At 38.1% G+C, this 22,994-nt stretch overlaps 1 protein-coding gene across 2 annotated transcripts in view; it reads left to right on the top strand.

The window, feature by feature from the left end:
* CHRNB3 (cholinergic receptor nicotinic beta 3 subunit) overlaps positions 1 to 18,076 on the top strand; it is a 33,077-nt gene extending 15,001 nt beyond the window's left edge. Inside the window, exons 3-6 of one of the 2 annotated variants that reach the window (XM_081046287.1) lie at positions 287 to 331; positions 11,552 to 11,661; positions 11,914 to 12,796; positions 15,086 to 18,076. In XM_081046287.1, coding sequence (XP_080902413.1) covers positions 287 to 331; positions 11,552 to 11,661; positions 11,914 to 12,796; positions 15,086 to 15,223 — 1,176 coding nt within the window. In that variant the 3' untranslated portion in view covers positions 15,224 to 18,076. Of the gene's footprint in view, positions 1 to 286; positions 332 to 11,551; positions 11,662 to 11,913; positions 12,797 to 14,042 lie in introns of both variants that reach the window. The other variant, XM_081046288.1, reaches the window with a different exon arrangement.
* The last annotated feature ends 4,918 nt before the right edge of the window (positions 18,077 to 22,994 follow it).

Raw genomic sequence — 22,994 nt, forward strand, 5'->3', positions numbered from 1 at the left:
TTTCATTCATTCTACTTTGCACCCTGAAAGTGCTTTCTGGGTTATGTAGTGTTATATAAATATCATCACAATGAATTGCTACTTGCTTTTAATTATTATTTTTCACTTTAAGCAAAATATACATATTTTAGAATTCCATGCCACTTAACTGTTGTTAAGTTGAGAATCCTTTTCACTTTGAACATCTCAAAAGTAAGACTCAGAAAGGTCCTGACAAAAAAAAAAAAATCCAAAGCATGACTTCTCTTAAATTGAATTCATATCTTCTTAACTGTCATTTTCTTAGGATGAAAAGAACCAGTTGATGACAACAAATGTGTGGCTCAAACAGGTAAACGTCAATCCAAGTGTTGTATCTCTCGACATAATTATTTCCTTTCTTTTCTATCTAGAAAAGCTCCCATTTGAAAAAATTTTTTTTTTTTACTTTAAAGAGCATATTGGCTTCCTTAGGGAGATATTTGGGAATGATTGGGTCTATCATTTTTGCTTTCTTTTACAAGAGTCAGAGAGCAGGTCTTAGAAGCCCAAAGGTGTGCCTTGTTCTGCATTGTTGCTCTGGAGTGGACTGGCCACAGGGCAGGTGTGTCTCCAAAAGTGAGTCTTGGGTACTGGTCCTGGGCCTACTTGGAGAAAAGGGGGGAAAGGCTCCAGAATTCAACTTTCCCACATTTATGGTACTGCAACTGGATGATAAAATCAGCAATGTTAAATTCTCCCTCACCCCACTGGTCGTCTGTGGGAAGAATCTACCCCTGATGTTTCTTGTTGCTCCCTAGAAAGAGAAAATAGGGGATGACAAAAGGCCATCCACCATCAATTTCAGAACAAAGTGAAGCCCTAAACAAAATAATGAATATACGTTTTCCTGATATTACTAAAAATGCATTTCGAATGGTCTTCAGCTTGGTGCTCAGATAATTACTTTTAGTTTGGCTATAGCCTGTTTTCTTTTTTTTTTTTTTAAATGTATTTTATTTTATCATTTATTTATTTATTTATTTATTTAATTAATTAATTTTATTGGGTAACAGTGTGTTTTTTCCAGGACCCATCAGCTCCATGTCAAGTTGTCCTTCAATCTAGTTGTGGAGGGCGCAGCTCAGCTCCAAGTCCAGTCCGTTTTCAATCTTGTTGTAGGGGGCACAGCCTACCATCCCATGTGGGAATCGAGTATAGCCTGTTTTCTAAAAGAGAAGTATCTATTCCGAGGCGCTCAATCTAGAGTTGTCAGGAAATCGTTACCTTTCAAAACCCAGTTCTGCGTATATTACGTGGACAGTTCTGCGTATATTATGTGGAAGGAGAAAATGCTGATACTTGCTTGATAGGAGGCAAAAAAGTTGGTTTAATTGCTTATGTTTTGTTTTTGTTAGCAATTACTTCTTGTTTAATCAATGTCCAGATACTCCCTAATCTTTCATAGATTTAAAATCTTCCTGGTGGGGCTATCTTAAATATGTCACTTAATTTTAACATACAAACATAATACTTTTCATCGGTTTATATTGAAATGTTAGTTATCTATTCCAGTTTCATAGACATTGTTTAGTTCTTTCTGCTAATGGTTTGTAAGGAACAATGGATTAAAAAAAAACTGTAAGGAGATTCCTCAGGCTTCATTTAGCGTCACCAAATTTCTCCCATCCAAAAACTTTGATCAGAGTTAGAGAATTATTATAATATTAACCACTTTCAATTCTTCTGATTCTGTAATTGGTAGCAATGTTAGCAAGTTATGAAATAGATCTGTATATTACTTTATTCGCATATAAGAAATGTCCAGGAGAAAATAAGCTGGGAATGTAGATATAAAAATACAATTTAAATAGAAGTATTTTTCTAATATTCCTATCTCATTGCACAGTGACTTACTCCACTTTTGCACTTTAGAGGCTGTAGAATTTGGAGGTATTTTGAGTTAATAAAAATCAAATCATATTCAAGTCCTGTATTTGAGCATGTAGAGGAGAGAAGAAAAACTTTTAAAGTGTAAATAGGCTGAGGAAGTCAAGAAAAATAAAACAATAAACTTTCACTGCTTCACACATACCTCCTCCAATTGCTCCTTGAGATTAAATTCTTATTAATCTCTTGCATAAAACAGTGGTCCATGGACCCTTGGCCTATAATATTGAGATAGTAGGTGCTTTTCACTTTCTTGAGATTTTGAAAATAAGAAATCACTTCAGCCAAAGAGAACAAGGTTAGACATGAAGGAAAGAAGCCACAGATGGGCTCCTCGGGCCTTAACTAAAGCTTTGGAAATGACTTCCAGCAAAGTTATGCCACCAGAATCATAGTGGCCTAGTGAGTGCCTCTAGGTCAAGATAAAATCAAAACCTAAAAATCTCCAACACCCAAAACAAAGCAAGAGAAATCTGTAGGAGTGGGGCAGTTTGACACCTGGAAAAGCCAGCCTGCTGACTTAGGTTCTCATTTCATAGAAATGATAAGAATAATAGACTTTCGTTGCATTTAATCTGCAAATGGTTGTCATATCTCTTATCTCATTTACATTTCTCAATCACTCTGGATGAGCAAAGCAAGTATCATTACCCCCATTTACAGAAACAGGAGAGTCTACTAACCCATCTGGCTGGAATCTGGGTTTCCCTTTTCTGCCACATCCAGCTTCTGCACTGAACATCAAAACTTGTTTCTAAATCACAGGAGGAGCCAAAGTGGGGAAACAGCTGCACATTTTATAGAACCACAGAGAATATTATCAAAGCTGTTCTATAATACTCACACAGGTTGGATTTGGCGTGGGATTGTCACAATAGGTATTATTCACTAAGTGCTATGTTATGGCACAAACAATATGGGAGCAGAAAAGAAGAATGAATTCTATGCCATGGGTGGCAGACCAGGAAGGCTGACTGGAACAAAAGGGATTTGATCTCTGCCATGTTACTTTTATACTTTTTGTTTTCTTTAGCTTTTTTAAAAATAAGAGGGTAAAAGAAAGATAAAGGATAAAAGAAAATGCATGATAAAGCACAAAACACAATAAAATTGATGTTTAAAAAGAAGCTATCATTGGTGTTTTACACAGATCTCAGTTTTAGAGCAGCTAATAATAATAATAATAATAATAATAATAATAATAATAATACCTAAGATTTACTGAGCCCTTACTAAGTGTTTAGACACTATGCTGAGTGTTTCGTGGGAATGGACTCATTTAATTCTCACAGCCACCTTATAAGGTAAGTTCTATTATTATTCCCACTTTGAAGATGATAAAACTGAGGAATAGAGAATTGAAGTCACTTGTCTAAGGTTACACACTGGTAAGGGAAGTCTGGCTCATATGAAGAAATCTTTCCATTCCTCATTCTGAAGGGAGCTGATGGACAATGTCCAGTTCTTGCAGCACTATGCCTATATAGCCTAGTTCCTAACCCTGGTCTTCTAAGGTTTTGATTTCTCAACTTTTGGGACATCTCATGGAGTTGGTCTAGAAAGACATTTAGGAGAGAATGAAGTGAGGGTCTACTCCAGTTTCCATCCATTCCACAGGGCTATTGAGAGCCTACTTACTAAGTACCTGCTAGATCCTGGATATACAAAGATTAAAACACAGCCCTGCCTTCAAAAAGAGGGCATGATATTAACTGTGTAAAAAATAACTATGTAATATGATAAACACCATAAAGAAAGTATATGTAAGGTATTGTGTTGGTAAAAAAATGAAAATAAGAAAGGGAAAAAAGTCAGAGAAAGCTTCCGAGGTGAAGAGACATTGGGTCTTACAGGATCAGTAGAAGTCGTGCAAGCCAAAAAGGTGAAGGTATGAACCATCGCTATAGTATTCTCAATAACATGACTTCCCACAGCATTCATGCCAGAACAAACTTATTAGAAACTCCAATCACCCTACATCACTCTGCCAAAAGAAGACAAAAATGATCATATCCTCCTCTTTTCTCATTTCCTTCCCAGACACTGAAAAACACTCCTTAATTTATATCTGCAGAGAGAAGAAAATTCTCCCTAATTAGAACAGAAGCATGTCCCATGGTAGCGTACAAAACTGAGATGCTTGGATTTTTTTACCCAATTCTTCTGTCTTGTATATGTCCATAGTTCTCCTTTGGCATATTTCAACATTTCTCTCCATCCTCTCAACCAAAAGACATTATCATGCACAAATTTAGCGACAGCGTGAGAACGTCCTCCGTGTGGAGCTATTTTTATTGTATTGATTTTACTTTGCAAACTCGTTTTTCTTCCTCCTTTGTGCTCCCAGAGAGTAATCAAACCCCTGTTAATAAATAGATTATTAACATTGACTCACTAACACTGCATCAGAAGGTACTTAATACCCTAGTTGCTCAGATTGTTTCATCATATTCAACGCTGGGAAAACTGCATCACAAGCACCAGAAAGGTCATAGGAAATGAAACCAATCTTTCATTATGACCCAAGGGTTGGACCCTTTGCCTAGATATTATCATGTGAATAATCACTATGATGACAGATGTCAAATTTCCTCACTCAACAACCATTTACTGAGCACCTACTGTGCGCCAGGCACTGTGTAAGGCATTGGGCTGGGCACTGTTGGGCGTAAACACCAAGAAGACAATGAGATTCTGAGTGAGCCAGCTTCACTGTGGTTGGGGGCAGTGTACTCTCCTTTCCCCACGACAATTCGAGGAAAACAAAGCTGCCTGAATGCCAAGGCCAACATCTTCAACTGGTATTCTTTCAACAGCTGATTCCTGTTTTAGATCAACAAAAAGTTCAGCGAACATAATGAAAAATGGGGAGAAATAAACAAACCTGCTATGGAAGAGACAGCCACGCTGTAAAGGTCTGGATGATCGCCCCAAAGCCTAATTATCTTGTACAACCTGCCATGGAAGTTACAAGTCCGTGAAATGATCTCAGACCTTTACTCACCATCTTATTTTCCTACCTTTTCTACAGGTTCACTCCTTAGCAACGGAGGCCATTTTGGTCTTCTGATTCAAATGGACCCTGAATAAGAATCAAGCAGAGCGAGTTAGGAGTCAAAAGGCCTGCTACATAAACTTGGGCAGGTCATTTTACCTCTTCTACCCTCAATCTCTGTGGCCTGTTCATTATCTGGCATGCAGCCGGGACACAAAAAAAATCACTTCCTGGTGCCACCTTTGTAGGCTTTCTTACCCTTAATGATAAATCCTATCTCTTGGCAGTGACAGCTCATGGATATAATGAGAATAGGAGACATATGTGTCATGTTGCTATCTTTAAGATTAAAATGACTGAACATTAATTTGGTTTTAAGATTTTTTTCACTTGACCTTAACATAATTGAAGTTCCCAGAGATGTCCCAGAGGCTGCAAATCAAAGCAAGAGCAAGGAACATTCATTCCTTACTAGCTATTGGTCTTAGAATTAAAGTAAGAATAATTTGAAAAATTTACAGTGGAAAAAAAGTCTTACGATTAGGTTTAACTGAAATTTGGTTCTGAATTGTGGTAATAGCTAGACATTTATGAGTGATATTTTAGGTAATCTATGTATGAAAAGACAATTTTAAGGGAATATATATGACATGGATTTGAAATTGCACTTTTCAGAATTAAGAAACCTAGACTAGGAGGGTTTTTCCATTTTTTTCTTTGTCTTAGATTAACTTTCATATTTGGCCCTGCTATATCCTGTGCTCTGCTGTTTCCTGCAATAACATAACTCTTCACCTGGGAACTGCTGCAAAAGTGGAGCTGATATTTGTAAAAGGCTTTGAGAGTCTTGGCTAGAACATGCTAGACGAGCACAGGATATTATTTCTAATCTCTTACTTTAAGAAGGGACAGGCAGGAGATTAATCTCCAGATGCCCCCAGGGTTTCAGAAAGAACCAGGAAATGCCTAGAAAGTCTCATAGCTCCTTAGAGAACAAGATAGAGGATTTGGGCTCTGAATCTTCATCCTGCCTCTGCTGACTCTAATACAGGTTGTCATCCTGGGGTGTGGGGTCGTGGTGGACACACATCCTGGTAGAAATTCTGTGTGCCCCTCTGGATGGGCATGTAAGGGACAGGTCTCTGATTCCTCAGGTCTGGCTATACAGAAGGACACCAAGGTTGGGAGGAGTGACTCTCAACTCCACAAAGGACCACAACTAGTCAAGGACAATCCAGGTGTGGGACTCAGGGCTTCAGTGCTCTTTCTGTTCTGGGTGCACCAAAGTAAGCTGCATTGATCAAAAGTCCCACCTTGCCCCTTTTTCTTTACTGGCAGGAGCACAACCTAGGGAGCATAAAGGGATCCACTATAGGTCCCTTTATATCTTCCTCAAGGATTCAAATGCATCCCTTGTTCATCCAGTCACTCATTTCTGCCTTCCCACATGCTGTCCATCTACAGCACACCTCCCTGCCCAAAACCCCTTTCCGCACTGCTCCTTTTTACTTTCCATGTCTCAGCCTAAATGTCATCTCCGCAGAACTACCTTTCCTGTCCATAACTTGGTTCTGTATCATTATACCCAAACCTCCCCCACGTCACAGCAAGGACCACAAGTGTGGTTATTATTTGCCTGCCAGTTTACTTGTTTATTGTCTGAGGTAGCACCAGGCGAGGAGCACACGGTGGCAGTGTGTTCGGTGGGAGCACAAGGCTGCCATATTTGTGAAATGCATTGAATCCCCCCCAGACTGTGAGCCCCATAATATCCCACTACTAGCTCTGTGTTATCTATCTCTGGCCACAGCTGTTTATCCTGCTGTTGGAGGGCCAGTAAGCAAGTCCAATCCTTCTGACTGAAAATCCTTTGCCTTGGGGGTTGGCCCAGTTCCCTTGGAACCTCTGGTGAAACCGGTCTTTGTTTTCTGGGATTTGCACCAAACCTCCCGAATTTGAGCCGTCCACCTTCTTCCTCTGCAGTAAGAACTGGGCATAGGTAAAGATTAGCTGTGCCTGGAGAAGAGCAAAAACTAAATCCAAGAAGCAGGCGATTTCATTTGTAGCAATCTTCATGTTCCAAACGGAGGAACTATGAGATTGAACTCATTAGCTGTGCTCACTAACTTGTTTTTTCAAGATGGAGCTAGAGTGTGAGAGCACAGCCCCAGTCAGTCTGCCTGCGTTTCTGTCTGTCCCTGGGGCTCATGGCCTGTGTGCCTGCAGCATGCTGCCTGCTTCAGATCTACTCGATTCTCCCCGGATCAGCTGAGAACTGTTTAGTTCCAAGTGACAGAAAACCCAACCCAAACTGGCATAAGCAAAAATAGAACGTCTCGACTTTCACAATCTGAAAAGTCCAGGGACAAGGCTGGCTTTGCATGCAGCTTGATCCAGAGGCTCAGGTAAGATCCTCAGGGCCTGGTGTTCCCTCTGGCTGTCTCTGGGCTCTTCATCCTCTGGGTGACTCCATTCTCATCCAGGGCTTCTCTAGTGTAGCACAGTGGCTACATCGGCTCCAGCCTCAAAGTGCTTCCTGTGTTCAAATTCAGCAGGAGAGAGAATGGCTGGCCTCTTCCCCAGTGGTCCTGAAAGTCTCATGGTATTTCGTCGACTCCAATCTGGTCCCTGAAGATCACGGTGAGTAGGTCTGAGGTGCAGGCCCGCTCCGGGAGCAGAGGAAGAGTCAGATTTTCCCACAGTTGGAGGGTGACAGTGATTTTGTCAAAAATTTATATGGAAAAGCAAAGGAACTAGAATAGCTAAAACAATTTTGAAAAAGAAGAATACAGTTGGAGGACTCATATTATGTGATTTCAAAACTCAATAGAAAGTGATGGTAACCTGAGTTCCTTCAACATTTCTGACTGTATGGCGTTGGAGAAAGAGGAGACAGAGAAGAATGACACCGAACCAAGAGCCCATAAATAGACCCATGCACATATATGGTTAATTGAATTTTGACAAATGTCCAAAGTAATTCAGTGGAGCATGTTTAATCTTTTCAACAAAAGGTGCCAGAACAATTGGACATCTATATGCCAAAAAAAAAAAAGAAAAAATGAACTTCAACTTGTATTCACATCAGAATAAAAAATGAACTCAAAATGGATCTTAAATCTAAATGTAAAACCTAAAACTATAAAATTTATAGAAGAAAACAAAGGAGAAAATCTTTGTGACTTTAAATTAGGGAAGATTTCTTAGATATGACACAATCCGTAAAAGATAAAATTGGTAAAATGAATTCATAAAAATTTAGAACTTCTGTATTATGAAAGACACTGTTAAGAGAACTAAGAAACCACAGACTGCGGGGAAATATTTGCAAATCAAATATTTAACAAGGGGCTTTTCTCCAGAATACATAAAGAACTCCAAAAATTCAGCAATGAGAAAACAAACAACACTATTTAAAAATATGCAAAGATTTAACAGCCACTTCAAATAAGGTATATGGATGGCAGATGAGCACATGAAAAGATGCTCAACATCATTAGTCAATAAGAAAATGCATATTAAAAACCATAGTGAGGTACCACTTTGCAACTACTATAATATAGTTAAAATAAAAAATGTAACAATACCAAACACAAGAGAAGATGCCAAACAACTGGAACCTTCATACATTGTTATTGGGAAGGTAAAATGGCACAGCCACTCTGGAACACAGTTTGGCAGTTTCATATAAAGTTAAACATACACTTGCTATACGATCCAGCCATCCCACTCCTAGGTAATTTCCCAAAAGGAAAAAAAAAATGTTTTTCACCCAAAGCACTGTACACAATGTTCATAGTGGCTTTATTTATAACCATTAAAAACTGGAGAGAATCTAAATATTTTACTTGGCAAAATAAACTATGGTGTATTCATACAATGAAATATTACTACTAATAAAAATGAACAAACTACTATTCGACAATAGAAGAATCAAAAATCCACATGGTAAGTAAAAGAAATCAGAATCAAAAGGCTTTCTGCTGTATAATCCCATTTATATGACATACTAGAAAATGCAAAATTATAGGAATAGAAAATAGATCAGTGGTGCCAGTGATTGTGGATATGTGAGAGGTTGATTAAAAATGGGAAATTTGTTGGGCAACAGAGCTGTTATGGTATCTTGATGATATCTGTTCGCACATAGAACTGTATACACAAAAAAGTGCATTTTATTGTAAGTAAATTTTAAAACATAAGTGAAGTGAAAGTAAAACAAACAAAAAAAACTACTTTGAGTTCCCTTCAACATTTCTGACATTCAGACCTGTTACTGATAGTAAAATTCTCCTTAGCAAGAGACAAATTATTCATAGAAAGGAAATTATATTTGCTTTTCAAAATGGGCAAAAGAAGAGGGGGGGAAGAGATGGAACCTTGTGATTACCAAGTAAACATGGTAAATACTTTATTACTTTGGGCTTTTAAACTGTCAGTCTTCATATGCATGGTTTTTGATAGTCATGCGATTTTTTTTCATCCTTTAGATTGTCGCTTTTTAAAGACCTTTATCTTTTAAAAGTTGTTTTTCAAGGATTGAGCCTGACAGATATTGTCTAAAATAGATAATGTCTCATCTAGAGTGTATAATTCCATAATTTTTCAGGCATCATGCATATTTCAGTATTTTACCATCTAGTGAAGTTACCCATCTGCTGACTCCTGATTTTTTAATGACAAAGTTAGCATTGCTGGGCTTCAGAAAACCTCATGCTGGGCATACCCATCTAATTTTCTGAAATGTTATTTAATATTATCCTACATCATTACCCAACTGTCCACATGAGGGACAGTAAAATTGCAGAATTTAATTATCAGATCAGATTTCATAAGATTCTGGATCCAAAATCTTTTTAAGAAAAAGTCCACTTCTACTGTAATTGGGTCATTCATACATCATCCAACTTAACTTTCATAATCCAATTAATTAATGGTCAGGTTGTTAATAAGGATCCATCAGCCCTGTAAAATATGTAAAATGATTTCTATTATGAGGGAAAATATGTAAGCATTTGGAGGTTAACAATATTAGAAATATAATTTTAAACCACAATTGGGTGCTCACAAAATAAGTTCAGATTGGAATCTAAGAAGAAATCTTGGAAAATATTGTTTTCACTGAATAAAATTATAATGTCATCAAGAGTAGTCAACAAACACTGGATGTTTCATATTAACATACTGGGTAGATGTTTGTCCAAGACTCTTGAGTAATATTCAAAATCCTTTGTACCATTTATCATTATCATAAGATTAAAATATCACTAGACTTGTAATAGCTATATATGATATCAAAGGGTTAGTAGACTTGGGGAGGGGTTATCACTTTGTGAGGGGTGTAAATATCTAATTATTATGTTGGTTTGTACACCTAATACTAATATAAAAAAATAAAATTTAATTTTAAAGAAAAAGAAAATTCAAGAGGAACCATGGCAGGAAGTGTTAGTGGCCTACCCAATATCCATTCTCTCCTTCTGCAAACGGGGCATTTAAAAATTGCATTTAAAATATATATTTTTTTGTCTCCATTGGGAATAGGTATGGTCATGTGACTAAATTCTGACCAATGAGGTATAAACAAAAGTTTTTGTATTGGACTTTTGATAAAGTTCTAAAAAAAAGTGCAGACATCTGCTACAGGCCTTTTTTGCCTTTTTATTATTGCCCTTCCACTTATTTCTTTCTAAGCCTAGCGCCTGATGGCTGGAGCTCAAACAGCTCTACAGCTGTCTGCCACTGCAGTGGCACCTTGAAGGTGGAAGCCAGGTACTTAGGAAGGTAAAGTGAAGAGGTAAAGGAGCCTGCATCCTTTATGCCTCTGCAGTTCCCACACTAATCCTGAACTACTTATCTCCGGATTTCTTTGACATGAGAAAACAAACTAATTTTTTTAGGCCACTTCAGTGAAGTCTTTACTAGCAGTGGAACCCAATCCCTAACTGATACAGGAAATGAAAGATATTAATAATGAATGCAGGACGGCCGGATGGCTCAGCTGGTTAGAACGCCAGTTCTGAACAATAGGGTTGCCGGTTCGATCCCCACATGGGCCAGTGAGCTGTGCCCTCCACAACTAGATTGAAGGACAACAACTTGGAGCTGATAGGCCCTGGAGAAACACACTGTTCCCCAATATTCCCCAATAAAAAAAATAAAAATAAAAATAATGAATGCATGCCACACATGTCAACTAAAACCTGTTGAGTAGAGTGCCCAACACTGAAGATAGACAATAAAGGTTTTTACTATGACTACATATATATATATCACTAGACCAAGTATCCTAGAATAAACTGAGTTAGAGATATTATTATTTTTTTTTAGTTTCTGAAGAGAAAATATGCTTAAAAAATGGATCATGAATTAGTGGTATTTGTTGCTGAGACTCTTCTTTGTGTAATAGATGTGGCAAGTTTAGAAATCCCAGGCAGGACAGGTGTGTGGGTATGGACAAGCTCAGAGAACAGGCTGGTTCCAGCTATAGCTCTTGAACTGCCACAGATAGGGTCATAAGATCAAAGTAGATGAATTTCTCTTTTTAAATAAATCACTGCATATAGAGGATTGACATAAACTTGAAGAGTTCAAAGTCTAATACATTGATTGTGCAGAATAAAATTACAGTATACTAATTTTATGCAGGAATGGACAGATCACAAATTACGCTGGAATCCTGCGGAATATGGTGGAATTCATTCAATTAAAGTTCCATCAGAATCTCTCTGGCTTCCTGACATAGTTCTCTTTGAAAAGTAAGTATCACAGAAGGAAAAAAAACACTGGGCAGATTAGGACTAGAAATAGAAAAGCCTGCTTTGGGCAAAATAATTAAGAAAAATGTACAACTTTAAGTAACAAGAGAATTATTTCTTTTTAAAATATTGTTTGACACAGAAGTAGGAAAGTAACAGAATACAAATAGTACAGTGGTGGACAAAAGAAAAGACAAACCTAACTAATAAAGTACTTAACTAACCATTAAAGTGAAACTACTTTTACTACAGTGCTGATGGACGTTTCGAAGGCTCCCTCATGACCAAAGTCATAGTGAAATCTAACGGAACCATCATTTGGACCCCTCCTGCCAGTTATAAAAGTTCATGCACCATGGATGTCACATTTTTCCCATTTGACCGGCAGAACTGCTCCATGAAGTTCGGGTCCTGGACGTACGATGGTACCATGGTTGACCTCGTTTTGATAAATGAAAATGTTGACAGAAAAGACTTCTTTGATAATGGAGAATGGGAAATACTAAATGCAAAAGGGATGAAGGGAAACAGAAGAGATGGTTTATACTCATATCCGTTCATCACTTATTCCTTCGTCCTGCGTCGCCTGCCTCTGTTCTACACCCTCTTCCTGATAATCCCCTGCCTGGGGCTGTCTTTTCTAACGGTTCTCGTGTTCTATTTACCTTCTGACGAAGGAGAAAAACTTTCCTTATCAACATCTGTTTTGGTTTCTCTGACAGTTTTTCTTTTAGTAATTGAGGAAATAATTCCATCTTCTTCAAAGGTCATTCCTCTCATTGGAGAGTACCTATTGTTCATTATGATTTTCGTTACCCTGTCAATTATTGTTACTGTCTTTGTCATTAATGTTCACCATAGATCTTCTTCAACTTACCATCCCATGGCCCCTTGGGTTAAGAGGCTATTTCTGCAAAAACTTCCTAAATTACTTTGCATGAAGGACCACGTGGATCGTTACTCTTTCCCAGATGAAGAGGAGAGTAAACCAGTAATGAAAAGCAAAGTCCTAGAAAAAAAGAAACAAAAACACCTTAGTGATGGAGAAAAAGTCCTGGTGGCTTTCTTGGAAAAGGCCGCTGATTCCATCAGATACATCTCAAGGCATGTGAAGAAAGAGCATTTTATTAGCCAGGTGAGTAAACTGATATTCGTAATAATGCTGCCATTGAAGCGTCCAAGAAAGAATATTTTCACATCTATTTACAACAAAATGCTGTCATTGTTTAAAATATGACATTATTAGCTACCTGTTTTGCATCTATAAAATTTAAAACAAGCCCTGACATAAATTAGGCATTTTGTATGGATTTTTAGGAAGAAGTTCACAAAAACAGAATGAGGAAAAGTGAAGCAACTATAGATTAAGCACTATTCCTTATGGTTAAACTTAATTCTATTTAAAATAATTCAATTCTACATTTTAAGTAGGCCATTGTGGTCTCTGGTAATTTCTCTGTCGTTTTTTACAGGATGATGGATATTTCTATCCATAGTCTTTGGAAATAAAGGAACAGAAAGAATTAAAATTTTAAGTTAATATAAAAATATAGTGTTACAACAAATATTTTGAGAGAAAAGGGTGTAGTTATTTAGCTTACAGATTAAAAAAAAAAAAGTGTGACAAGGATGTGAATTTCAGACTCAAAACAGTCCTAGACTCAGATTCTACCTATATTCTATATGACTTGAGACATGACCCAAAATCCCCAGATAGTAGAAATAGGACACTTATTTTCCCTTGAAAGATGAGAACTGGTCTGTTCTTCAAACTTTCCTGACCTCGCTGCTTGTTCTTGCTCTGACCTTGCCCTTAGACACTTGTTGCTCATTCCCCCCAACTTCCCTTTCTCCAAAGGGACTTGGTCTCCTCTCTCCCTTACGAATTCCTGTCATTTCCTGGTCAGTTCTCCATGGCAGTGTCCATCATTCTGGAGCTATAGATGAGGAGCCATGCCAGATGAGGAGTAGAAGAAAAGATGAGCTGTGACATTGGACCATGAAAATTCTTAATTTATAAATTTGCAATTCATTTCTTATGTAATATCAGGAAGCATCACACCAAGAGATACTGGCTTTTTATTTGTGTAAAACTCAGGTTTTTCCCATTTTAAACTGTAATGTTTATAAATGCATAAATGATTCTGTTGTTTCAATTGTATGTCTTCAATGTTGACAGAGTGCTCACAGGCTGTTTTTTTGGGGCACTGTTAGCAAAGTTAAGGGAACGAATCTGAGCCTATATTGCAGGAGATGTGTTAGGTGTGTTTTGAAAACCGATGCACTGTAAATGTGAATATTACTCTTTTTAAATTCCTTGAAATGAATTCAGAACAGGTACCCAGTACCTTAAACAGAAAGCATCTCTTTCTCTTTTGCAGGTAGTACAAGACTGGAAATTTGTAGCTCAGGTTCTCGACCGCATCTTCCTGTGGCTTTTTCTGATAGTGTCAGTTACAGGCTCGGTTCTGATTTTCACCCCTGCCTTGAAGATGTGGCTACACAGTGACCACTAGGAACTGTGTAATGTAAAATACATCCCATGGTACCAAATGACACTTTAGAACTGACATCCTGCTAGCATGTACATACAGCATGTGTTTATTGGAAGGGCCTGTCATCCCTTCTCATAGAAACTGAACCTTGGTAAAGGAGGGTTTGCCCACAGTAAATTTGTGGTTGCCATTAGAGTGAGTTGGGTTTAACTAAAGCAGAACCTCCACACGCCCCTGCCTTGGCTTTCTCAGACATTCAGGGAGCAATCGTATGTCCAGGCCTGATGTCACAAGCCAGGACGCACAAAGACTGTTGCTGATTGGTGGACTAATGCCCCCAGGAAGCTGGACTATGGAGGCCCACCAAGAATTCAAGGAAGTCTCATGTGTAGCCATTCATGTGGGCAGGACCTGGGTCTCCTGTATCTACTGGTGTCCTTGATGGTTTTGCCTGAGTTGCACACTGGGGCTATGTGTTGTGCTCCTCTTACAGCGTGGATGAACAAATCTCAACAACCATTTAGGAATTTCACTGGTATGAAAACACCTAGCACAGCATAATTGTTATTATGAAGACTCCAAGATGCCACTGGTCAACTAAAGTTCCCCTCAAACATGGCATTCATTAGAAATGGTCTCACTTGAAGGTGGTAAACCTCTAAATCACGTGTTATTCATCACATTGCAAAGATTTTCAGATGGTGAAACTAGAACCTACTGTGAGTTGCAAGCTTCTTTTAGGTCATAGAAAAATAACTTACAGTAGAAACAATGTCATCTGCTACTAGAAGTGCAGTGATTAATACCCATTATCTTTTCCTTGAAGTACCTGTACTGAACAGTCTCTTTATAAATGGTTTTATTAAGCCAACTTTCCAGTGCTGTTTTGAATTTAGTTTCATGTTACATTTCTTCTGAAATATCAATAGGATTCGGAAGAGAAAAAAAGAAGGAAGCACATCAGCCAGCCATTTTATACTAGAAATCTTTTAAAAATCCCAGTCCCTATTCATGGTAACGAGAACACTGAAGACCAAAGCTGGCACCATACCATGAGAAGAGTGTGAATCTGTTTTAAGCACTCTGAATAATTTTGACTTTGAAGACTGGTGGATGCTGGACACAGATGGGAACTGAAAAGATGATTCTGTTAGGAATAGAATTGCTCTTTATTGGCAACAAAGGAGCGGGGGCCTGTCTTGAAGTTAATGATGCCCATATTGTTAGACTTGGCAGGAGGATCGTGTACACTCTAGTGGTGTTCTTCACACCTGGCTGTTTATAGTCTCCTGGACATTTATCATATTCCCAGACAGGTTTTGCTGCTTCCAGTCAGATATCCCATCTTATTCTTACCAACTAGCCCTTCTCCTTTTCATACCTAATTTCTTCTTCTGTTGTGCCCTTGATCACTCCTTCCTGAAGTTGTTCCTTTAATTACCCTCCTGTCGTATATGGCTCTCTTTCATAGGCCTACAAAGTTCCCAGATCTGCTCTATTCTTAGAACAAAAAGAACCACAGTGAATGAAAGTAATATAATTTTTTCAAATAGCCTGGACTGCTTTTTTAGACAGATTCATGCCATTCAAATCACCCTAAATAGCAATCCTAAATTCCAAAACAGAAGTCATGTTTATATATTTTAAATGTTTAAGTAATATTTAATATGGTCGATGTATTTGCTTTTAATAGATACCAAATTTTGTACCACAGTACTGTATTTTTTGTGTGTTATGTACACACATTATAAAATATTGGGGATCCTTGTATCCCCAATATCCATTACTTTTCTGCACATTTCACTAGATTTTTAAAAGGGAGAGAATATGGAAAGTGGGAACAAGGGCACTGGGACTCTTGCATTCTAGACCAGCCGTTACGTAGGTGTGAGCTGTGGGGCCTTAGGCGAGTCCTTTGGCCTCTCTGGTCAGTAATAAGAGGTTATGACTCATGACCTTTGAAGCTCTCTCTTGCTCTAAAATTCTATACTTTGGAGATTTATACTGGAGCTTTCACAATGTTTAAACCACACAACTTTTAATTATAACTTTGTTCCTTTGGGAAAATGTAATCGGCTTTATCACTACTTCAGGACAGAATTTGCAGGAATACGTTGTGAGGCATTCAAGGATTCACTGGGATTGTGAAATCAAAGGGCAAATCACTGACCTTTTTATTGCTAACATTATTGCCTTTTACTCATTACTTAACTTTATCTAACTCTTTAGTTTGCTAGGTAAATGACAATACTAATCTTAGAAAAATGCATTTCAATTAGAATTCACTTTTAAATTTTGGAAAATGAAACCTTTCCCACAGCAAGCCTCTTTCTGATCGGGCACAAATACAGCAAAGGTCAAACATTTATATGTGTACATGAAGCTTAAGCCTCCTTGCAACTAAGTTGGGAGATGATAACAGTTTCAAATATAGAAAAGGATAAATATTTGTATATCACAATAATCCTAATGAAGTAACTATAAAAGATAACTCCAAAGCAAATAAATTTTAATTTCAAATGTATAGCAAGAAAAATCTTCTATGGGCAAAACTTGCCAGCTAATTGCAACAAGTGGGTGTTGCAAGACACGTACAACTCTCCATCCCATGTGTGAGCATGTGGGACACACACATGCATGAATAAACACACAGGAACAGGCACACACATGATGGACACACACACAAGAACAGGTACATACACGCAGGCACACATACATGTGCAGGCACACAGAGAGCTCTCCTAAATTCTTCTCATCCTTCAGGTCTCTGCTTATACCCCACCTCCTCATGAAGCCTTCGCAGAACACACAGCCCCCACTGAGGTCCGTTTCTGAAAGCCTGTGGTGTTTTCAGTCTCTGCTATAGAGTTTAGAATGTAATTGCTCTCTATTATTTTACCAAGTGAATTTTATTTCCTTAGCTATATCATAGCATATCCTTCATTATATACCCAACAGAATCTAATAGAGCTGTGTACATGGTCAAGGTTTAATTAATATTTGCTGATTAATTAAGCCAGGACCAGAAAGTTTGAATTGGGCTATTTGTCTAAAACGAAGACAGATTTGTACTCTTGCTCAGCCCCTCTTAACCAGCTGTGTGTGTGTGTGTGTGTGTGTGTGTTTTCAGTATGTACCTTAAGGAAGCATTTTCTTACATTAACATTTTTCTAAAATATTATTGTTGTACTTAGAAAAATTAATAATTCCATATTCAAGTTTCCCTATCTCAAGTATAGCCTACATTTATTGGCTAAAATAGGATTCAGCCCATAGTGTTATGCCACTTAAATCTATTTTAATTTCTTTCTTGTCACTGTTTGTTGAAAAGACTAAATCAGTTTTCTCCAAGAATGTCTCATGTGTTGGATTTATCTGGTTGTTGCTTCTGGTGTCATTTAACTTGTTCCTCTGTCTCTTGTATTTCCTGTAAATTGGAAGTTACAACCATAATTGTAGTTCAATATCTTTCACAAAGTACATCATAGATGATGATGCAGAGTTTGTATTATACTTTACAAGGAGACATATACTTTCTGGCTATCTCATAATTAGTGTTAAGACTAACTCCTAGGTGAAGATGATGACAGCTTTATCTCTTCACCTATCCAGTGGTAAATTTAGTGGTATAACCTGTGGCCATAACACACAGCAGTTATAAAGACTCCTACCTATGACCTTGGCTCCTTTAAAGATGGTCTGTAACCAGCTTCACTAGAACACTGTAATTTCCAAAGAGTAATATTTTTGTGCTGGGATGGACTTTTTGGTTGTGTCATAATTCTTTCTTGGAAGCTCCTACTATTATGTATTAAAGTGAATTTGTTTAATTAACAGCCATAGTAACTACCATTTATGTTTAACCTGATACAGATTCTTTCTGTGTATTAAGACTTGCTGTTCAGTATGTCAATAAAATAATAGTGAAAATAATAGTAGTATCATTTCTTTGGTTCATGGACATTCTTAGGTTTGGTAAAACTAGCCATGGGCAGTAAAATATCCACAGATGTACATTGTCAAACCTCCAGGCAGAATAACCACTGTCAGAACAGGGCAGCCTGGCCTGTTGTAGAATTAGACATGGCCTCTGAATGCTCAGGGATGGTCCCAGCTTTGGGTAACAAGAGGAGCTCCAACTAGGCTAGAAGAATTCAGTATCCAAAGGGAAATTATAGAAAGAAGATTATAAATTGTGAAGATTAACCCAGACAGCCTTCTAAACAGCCCTATGAAGAAGGCATTATCATCATCCCTGTTTATAGATGAAGGTCCTCTTCATCTGTAAAATTCTACCCTCAAGGGAAAAAGAGTGAGGAAGGTTCAGGCTTACTGTTTCTCCAGCAGGATGGATGTTCCTGCCACCAAGAAGTACCCAGTGAGGGTGTGTGGCTGTTCCTCAACAAGCCTGCTAAGCATGTGCTGTGCTCCAAACTAATACCCTCAAGAGGGCTCCAGTTTGTCATAGGGAGCCTTATGGGTATTTTCATAGGGAAAATTCTTCATTGGTCTGTCCCACACATTGCAGGATGCTTAGCATATCTATCCATATGTGACAATAGCATCCCCAGTCATTGTGACAACAAAAATGCTCTGTTAGACATTGCCAAATACCAACTAGAAATAGTGTGTGTATGTGTGTTTGTGTGTGTATGCACATGCATGCCTGTGTGTAAAAGGGGAGCAATCTCCAATTGAGAATGGCTGGGATTGCTGAAGGGTTTAGATGATAGTTCCAAAGTCAAAGGGGGGGATGGGCAACAGGCTATGCTCAGATGTTATATCCCTGTTCTTACTGCCCTTTCCCCTCACCACACATAAGAAGCATCTCCTTTGGGGGAGGGTGCAAAAAAAAAAAACAAAAAACGAAGCTCTCCCTTATAATAAGAGACAAAGAAGGACTGAGTAATTCTACTTCTGGGTTTTTACCCTGAGAAACCCAAAACACTACTTCGAGGGGGCGTGGGCATCCCTAAGTTCATTGCAACATGTTTACAATATCCAAGATATAGAAGCAACCTGGGTGTCCATCAATGGATGACTGGATAAATAAGAGGTGGTACATATATACAATTAATTATTACTCAGCTATTAAAAGAAATGAAATCTTGCCATCTGTGACAACATAGATAGACCTAGAGGGTATTGTGCTGAGTGGAGTAAGTCAGATATAGATAAATACTATATGATTTCATTTACATGTGGAAACTACAGAACAAAATAAATGAAAAAACAAAACAGGAACAAACAACACAGAAACAAGCTCAGAGATACAGAGAACATTTTAGTGGTTGCCAAATGGGAGGGGAGGTTGGGGAGATGGGTGAAAAAGGGGAAGCAAGTAGTAAGAAGTACAAATTGGTGAAGAAGTTACAAAATAGTCGTGGAGATGTAAAGTACAGCAGAAAGAATATATAGTCAATGGTATTGTAATCACTATGTATGGTGTCAGATGGGTACCAGATTTCTCAAGGTGATCACTTCGTAAGTTATATAAATGTCTAACCTCTATTTTGTACACCTGAAGCCAGTATAATATTGTATGTCAACTGTAAGTGAAAAATAAAAATAGAATAAAAAGAGAACTTAGCTATCTCAAAGGGGAAAATGGGAAACCATCCTATCAGCATAGAGCAATATTGATATAAAAAGTTAAACACATTGAAAAAAAACCCTACAGGCACACCCTGGGTCTTGCGGGAGATTAGGGTTGGGTTGGGGCATCCCAAGTACGTGCTCTCTAGGCCCTCAGATAGTGCTGTAAGAGTGAAATTCAGTAACTCAATAACATCATTAGACTTAGCTCGTTTTCAGTTTGACTCACCGCATAGCTCAGTTATCTAGCCACTTGTAGTTAGATTGTTAGTTTGCAGTTTCATCCACCCCAAGATTCAGCTATTTCCTCTTTGTTTCTCCCCTCACTGGTTAACTGAAGAACTCAGTTTATTCCCTTTCTCAAGGCTACCCATACCTTGTTAATCCATTTAATGAACAGAATCCTAACCTGGAAAGGGCAATTTCTTAATCCTCTGGTGGTGGTGGCCAGTGCAAGTCCAGAGTCCAGAGATAACATTATCTTAAAACAGACCAGACCCCAGGACGGATGTCAGCCCTTGGACCTGCCTGACCCACTCCCCCTTTCCTTTGTTCTTCTTGTGTACTTATAAAACTGTCTGCCTGTTCTAGGAATGCGGAGGTGGCCTTTGGACAGGAGTCCGCCATCCTCCCAGCATTCTGGCATTCTGAATAAATCTGCTTTTCTTTCCACCAACCATGTCTTTCACTTTTTAATGTTTTCAAGCGGCAGGCACTCAGACCTTGGCACGGTATGAGTGCTTCCATGGTTCTCAGAGTTATATCTTCCTCTCCCGGCTCTTGCATCTCCCTCCACCTGACTTTGCCCCCATCTTATATGTCCTCACCCAACAGAAGGAATCAAGCTCCAGTTTGTTTAGTCAGAGGCTACAGACTAGTGGCCCTGTACACAGGTTCTGTTGAGCTAACACAGAGATTTTTTTTGTTTCTTAATTTAGTTGCCACATTGCAAAACTAGGAGATTTTATATAAAAAGCTGAAATTGCAGTTTATCTTGAAAAACTGGAAGATCAAGCACCCAAACCCACATTCCAGCGCTGTGAAAATGGATTGGAGCTCAGTGGGAGCAAATTAGCCTTTCCATGAGCACAACGCTCCAATCTGCCTCCTGGAAACTGAGAGATGACCCACCGGCCCGTGGAGCAGTCTCTTTGCACTTCGGCATCTGCTAATGTCAAATATTTTTATTCTCTACACATTTTGTGCTGCCTCAGCTAAAACAAGCGCAAATTGATGGGGCAGTTAGAGAGAAGAAAGCCTTGGATGTTTCCACTTTGACCCATGATTTATAGTCCCAAACATGTGTGCTATTCAACTCAGCAACGACTGATCTTATTCTGAAGACTCATATATACTCCACAGGTGCTATGAGTATTCCCTGCCTTCATTAAAATAAATGTTGACATTACAAGTAGCCCTGGCCTTTCTAAAATAAGAGAGCATTTGCTGCTTCATCTCTCTAAACTGGTTTACATGTCAAAGCTCTCTTTCTCCTTCTGACTACTGACAGTAAAAAGATGCTTTCTTTCCCCTAGCCTTATAAGGTGGGCATGGGGTCAGGAGGAGAGAAGATGAGCCATCCCAGTTGATTATTGTCTTTTTCTATTCCCATCTCATGAGACTGAATTATACAGCGGTCAGGGAAATGGTTCAAGAGTCAAGAGATGTGGGTTCTAGCGTTGAATTTCTCAGCTACATGATCATAAGCAAGACACTCTACCACTTGAGAGTGGTAAATAAATAAATTAAATAAATAAATTAATTAATTAAATTAAGCTAAATAATCTGAGTTTCATTCTATGACTACCTCTAAACGTCATAGAATCTATAGTTTTGTTCAGATAAACAAAGACACCCCCATGCACACACACACATACATAGAAATATTGATAACTAAATCATAAACAAGAGAATTTCAAGTCAATTCTAAAACTTAAACATCTCAATTAACAAAGAGATTTTTAATTCTTTACTCCCTTCATATCCCTTTACAAATTTTCATTCTTTGCCTCCCTTCGCTCTTCTGAAAAAATGCTGTAATTCCCCTTTTATTCAAATGCTTTTCATTTCTTTTAAATGTATGTTGTTAAATTGTTTACTTGTGAGTACAACATCCTCTCTGCCCTGAGGATCACTGAGCAACTTCTGGAAAGCTGGGCTGGGAAGTCTGACACATGTTCATATATAAAAGAATCTCTTAAGAAGCCAGGATCCGGGTTTCTCTGCCCCCGGCTGGAAGCACTTTCCTCCTATCTCCCTACTTTGCAGTTCTTAAAAGTCTTGTTTTTATATCTAATAAGGGATTAGCTCAAGAAAATATATAGAACTACTATAATTCAACAACAGAATCAAACAACCTGATTTTAAAAAGGGCAAAGGAGTTGAATACACATTTTCCCAAAGACATACAAATGGTCAATAAGCACATGAAAAGATGCTTACCATCACTAATCACTAAGGAAATGCAAATGAAAACCACAAGATAATACTTTACACACATTAAGATAGCTACTGTCAAAAACCAGAAAATAACAAGTGTTGAGGGGATGTGGAGAAAATGGAATCCTAGTGACTGTGGGTAAACTGTAAAACAGTACAGTCACTGTGGAAAACAGTATGGTGGTTCTTCAACAAATTAAAAATAGAATTGCCACAAAACCCAGCAATTCTGCTTCTGGGTATATGAAGGTCAGACAATTAAGTTCGAAAACTTTCCACCGTGAAAGAGTATATACTCGAAAGAATTGAGGACGGCCAGATGTCTCAGTTGGTTAGAGCATGAGCTCTCAACAAGATTGCTGGTTCAATTCCCCCATGGGATGGTGGGCCGAGTCCCCTGCAACTAAAGATTGAAAACAGCAACTGGACTTGGAGCTGAGCTGCGTCCTCCACAACTAGATTGAAGGACAATGACTTGGAGCTGATGGCCGCTGGAAAAACACACTGTTCTCCAATATTCTTTAAAAAAAATCTTTTTAAAAAAGGAAGAATTCTGGGCATGAATGGTGGTGATGGTTACACAACAATGTGAATGTATTTAATGCCACTAAACTGAACACTTAAAAATGGTTAAGATAATAAATTTTATGCTATGTGTATTTTACCACAATTAAAACATTTTAAAAAATAAAATTAAATATCTATTTGGTTTGATAGTAAAAAAAACCACTATCAAGTATAACAACCAACCCTCACTCAAGACAGAAAGATAAAATATAGGTACTTCAAACACATATATGAGAG

This window comes from Rhinolophus hipposideros, assembly GCF_964194185.1.
Source record: "Rhinolophus hipposideros genome assembly, chromosome: 4".
NCBI lineage: Eukaryota > Metazoa > Chordata > Mammalia > Chiroptera > Rhinolophidae > Rhinolophus > Rhinolophus hipposideros.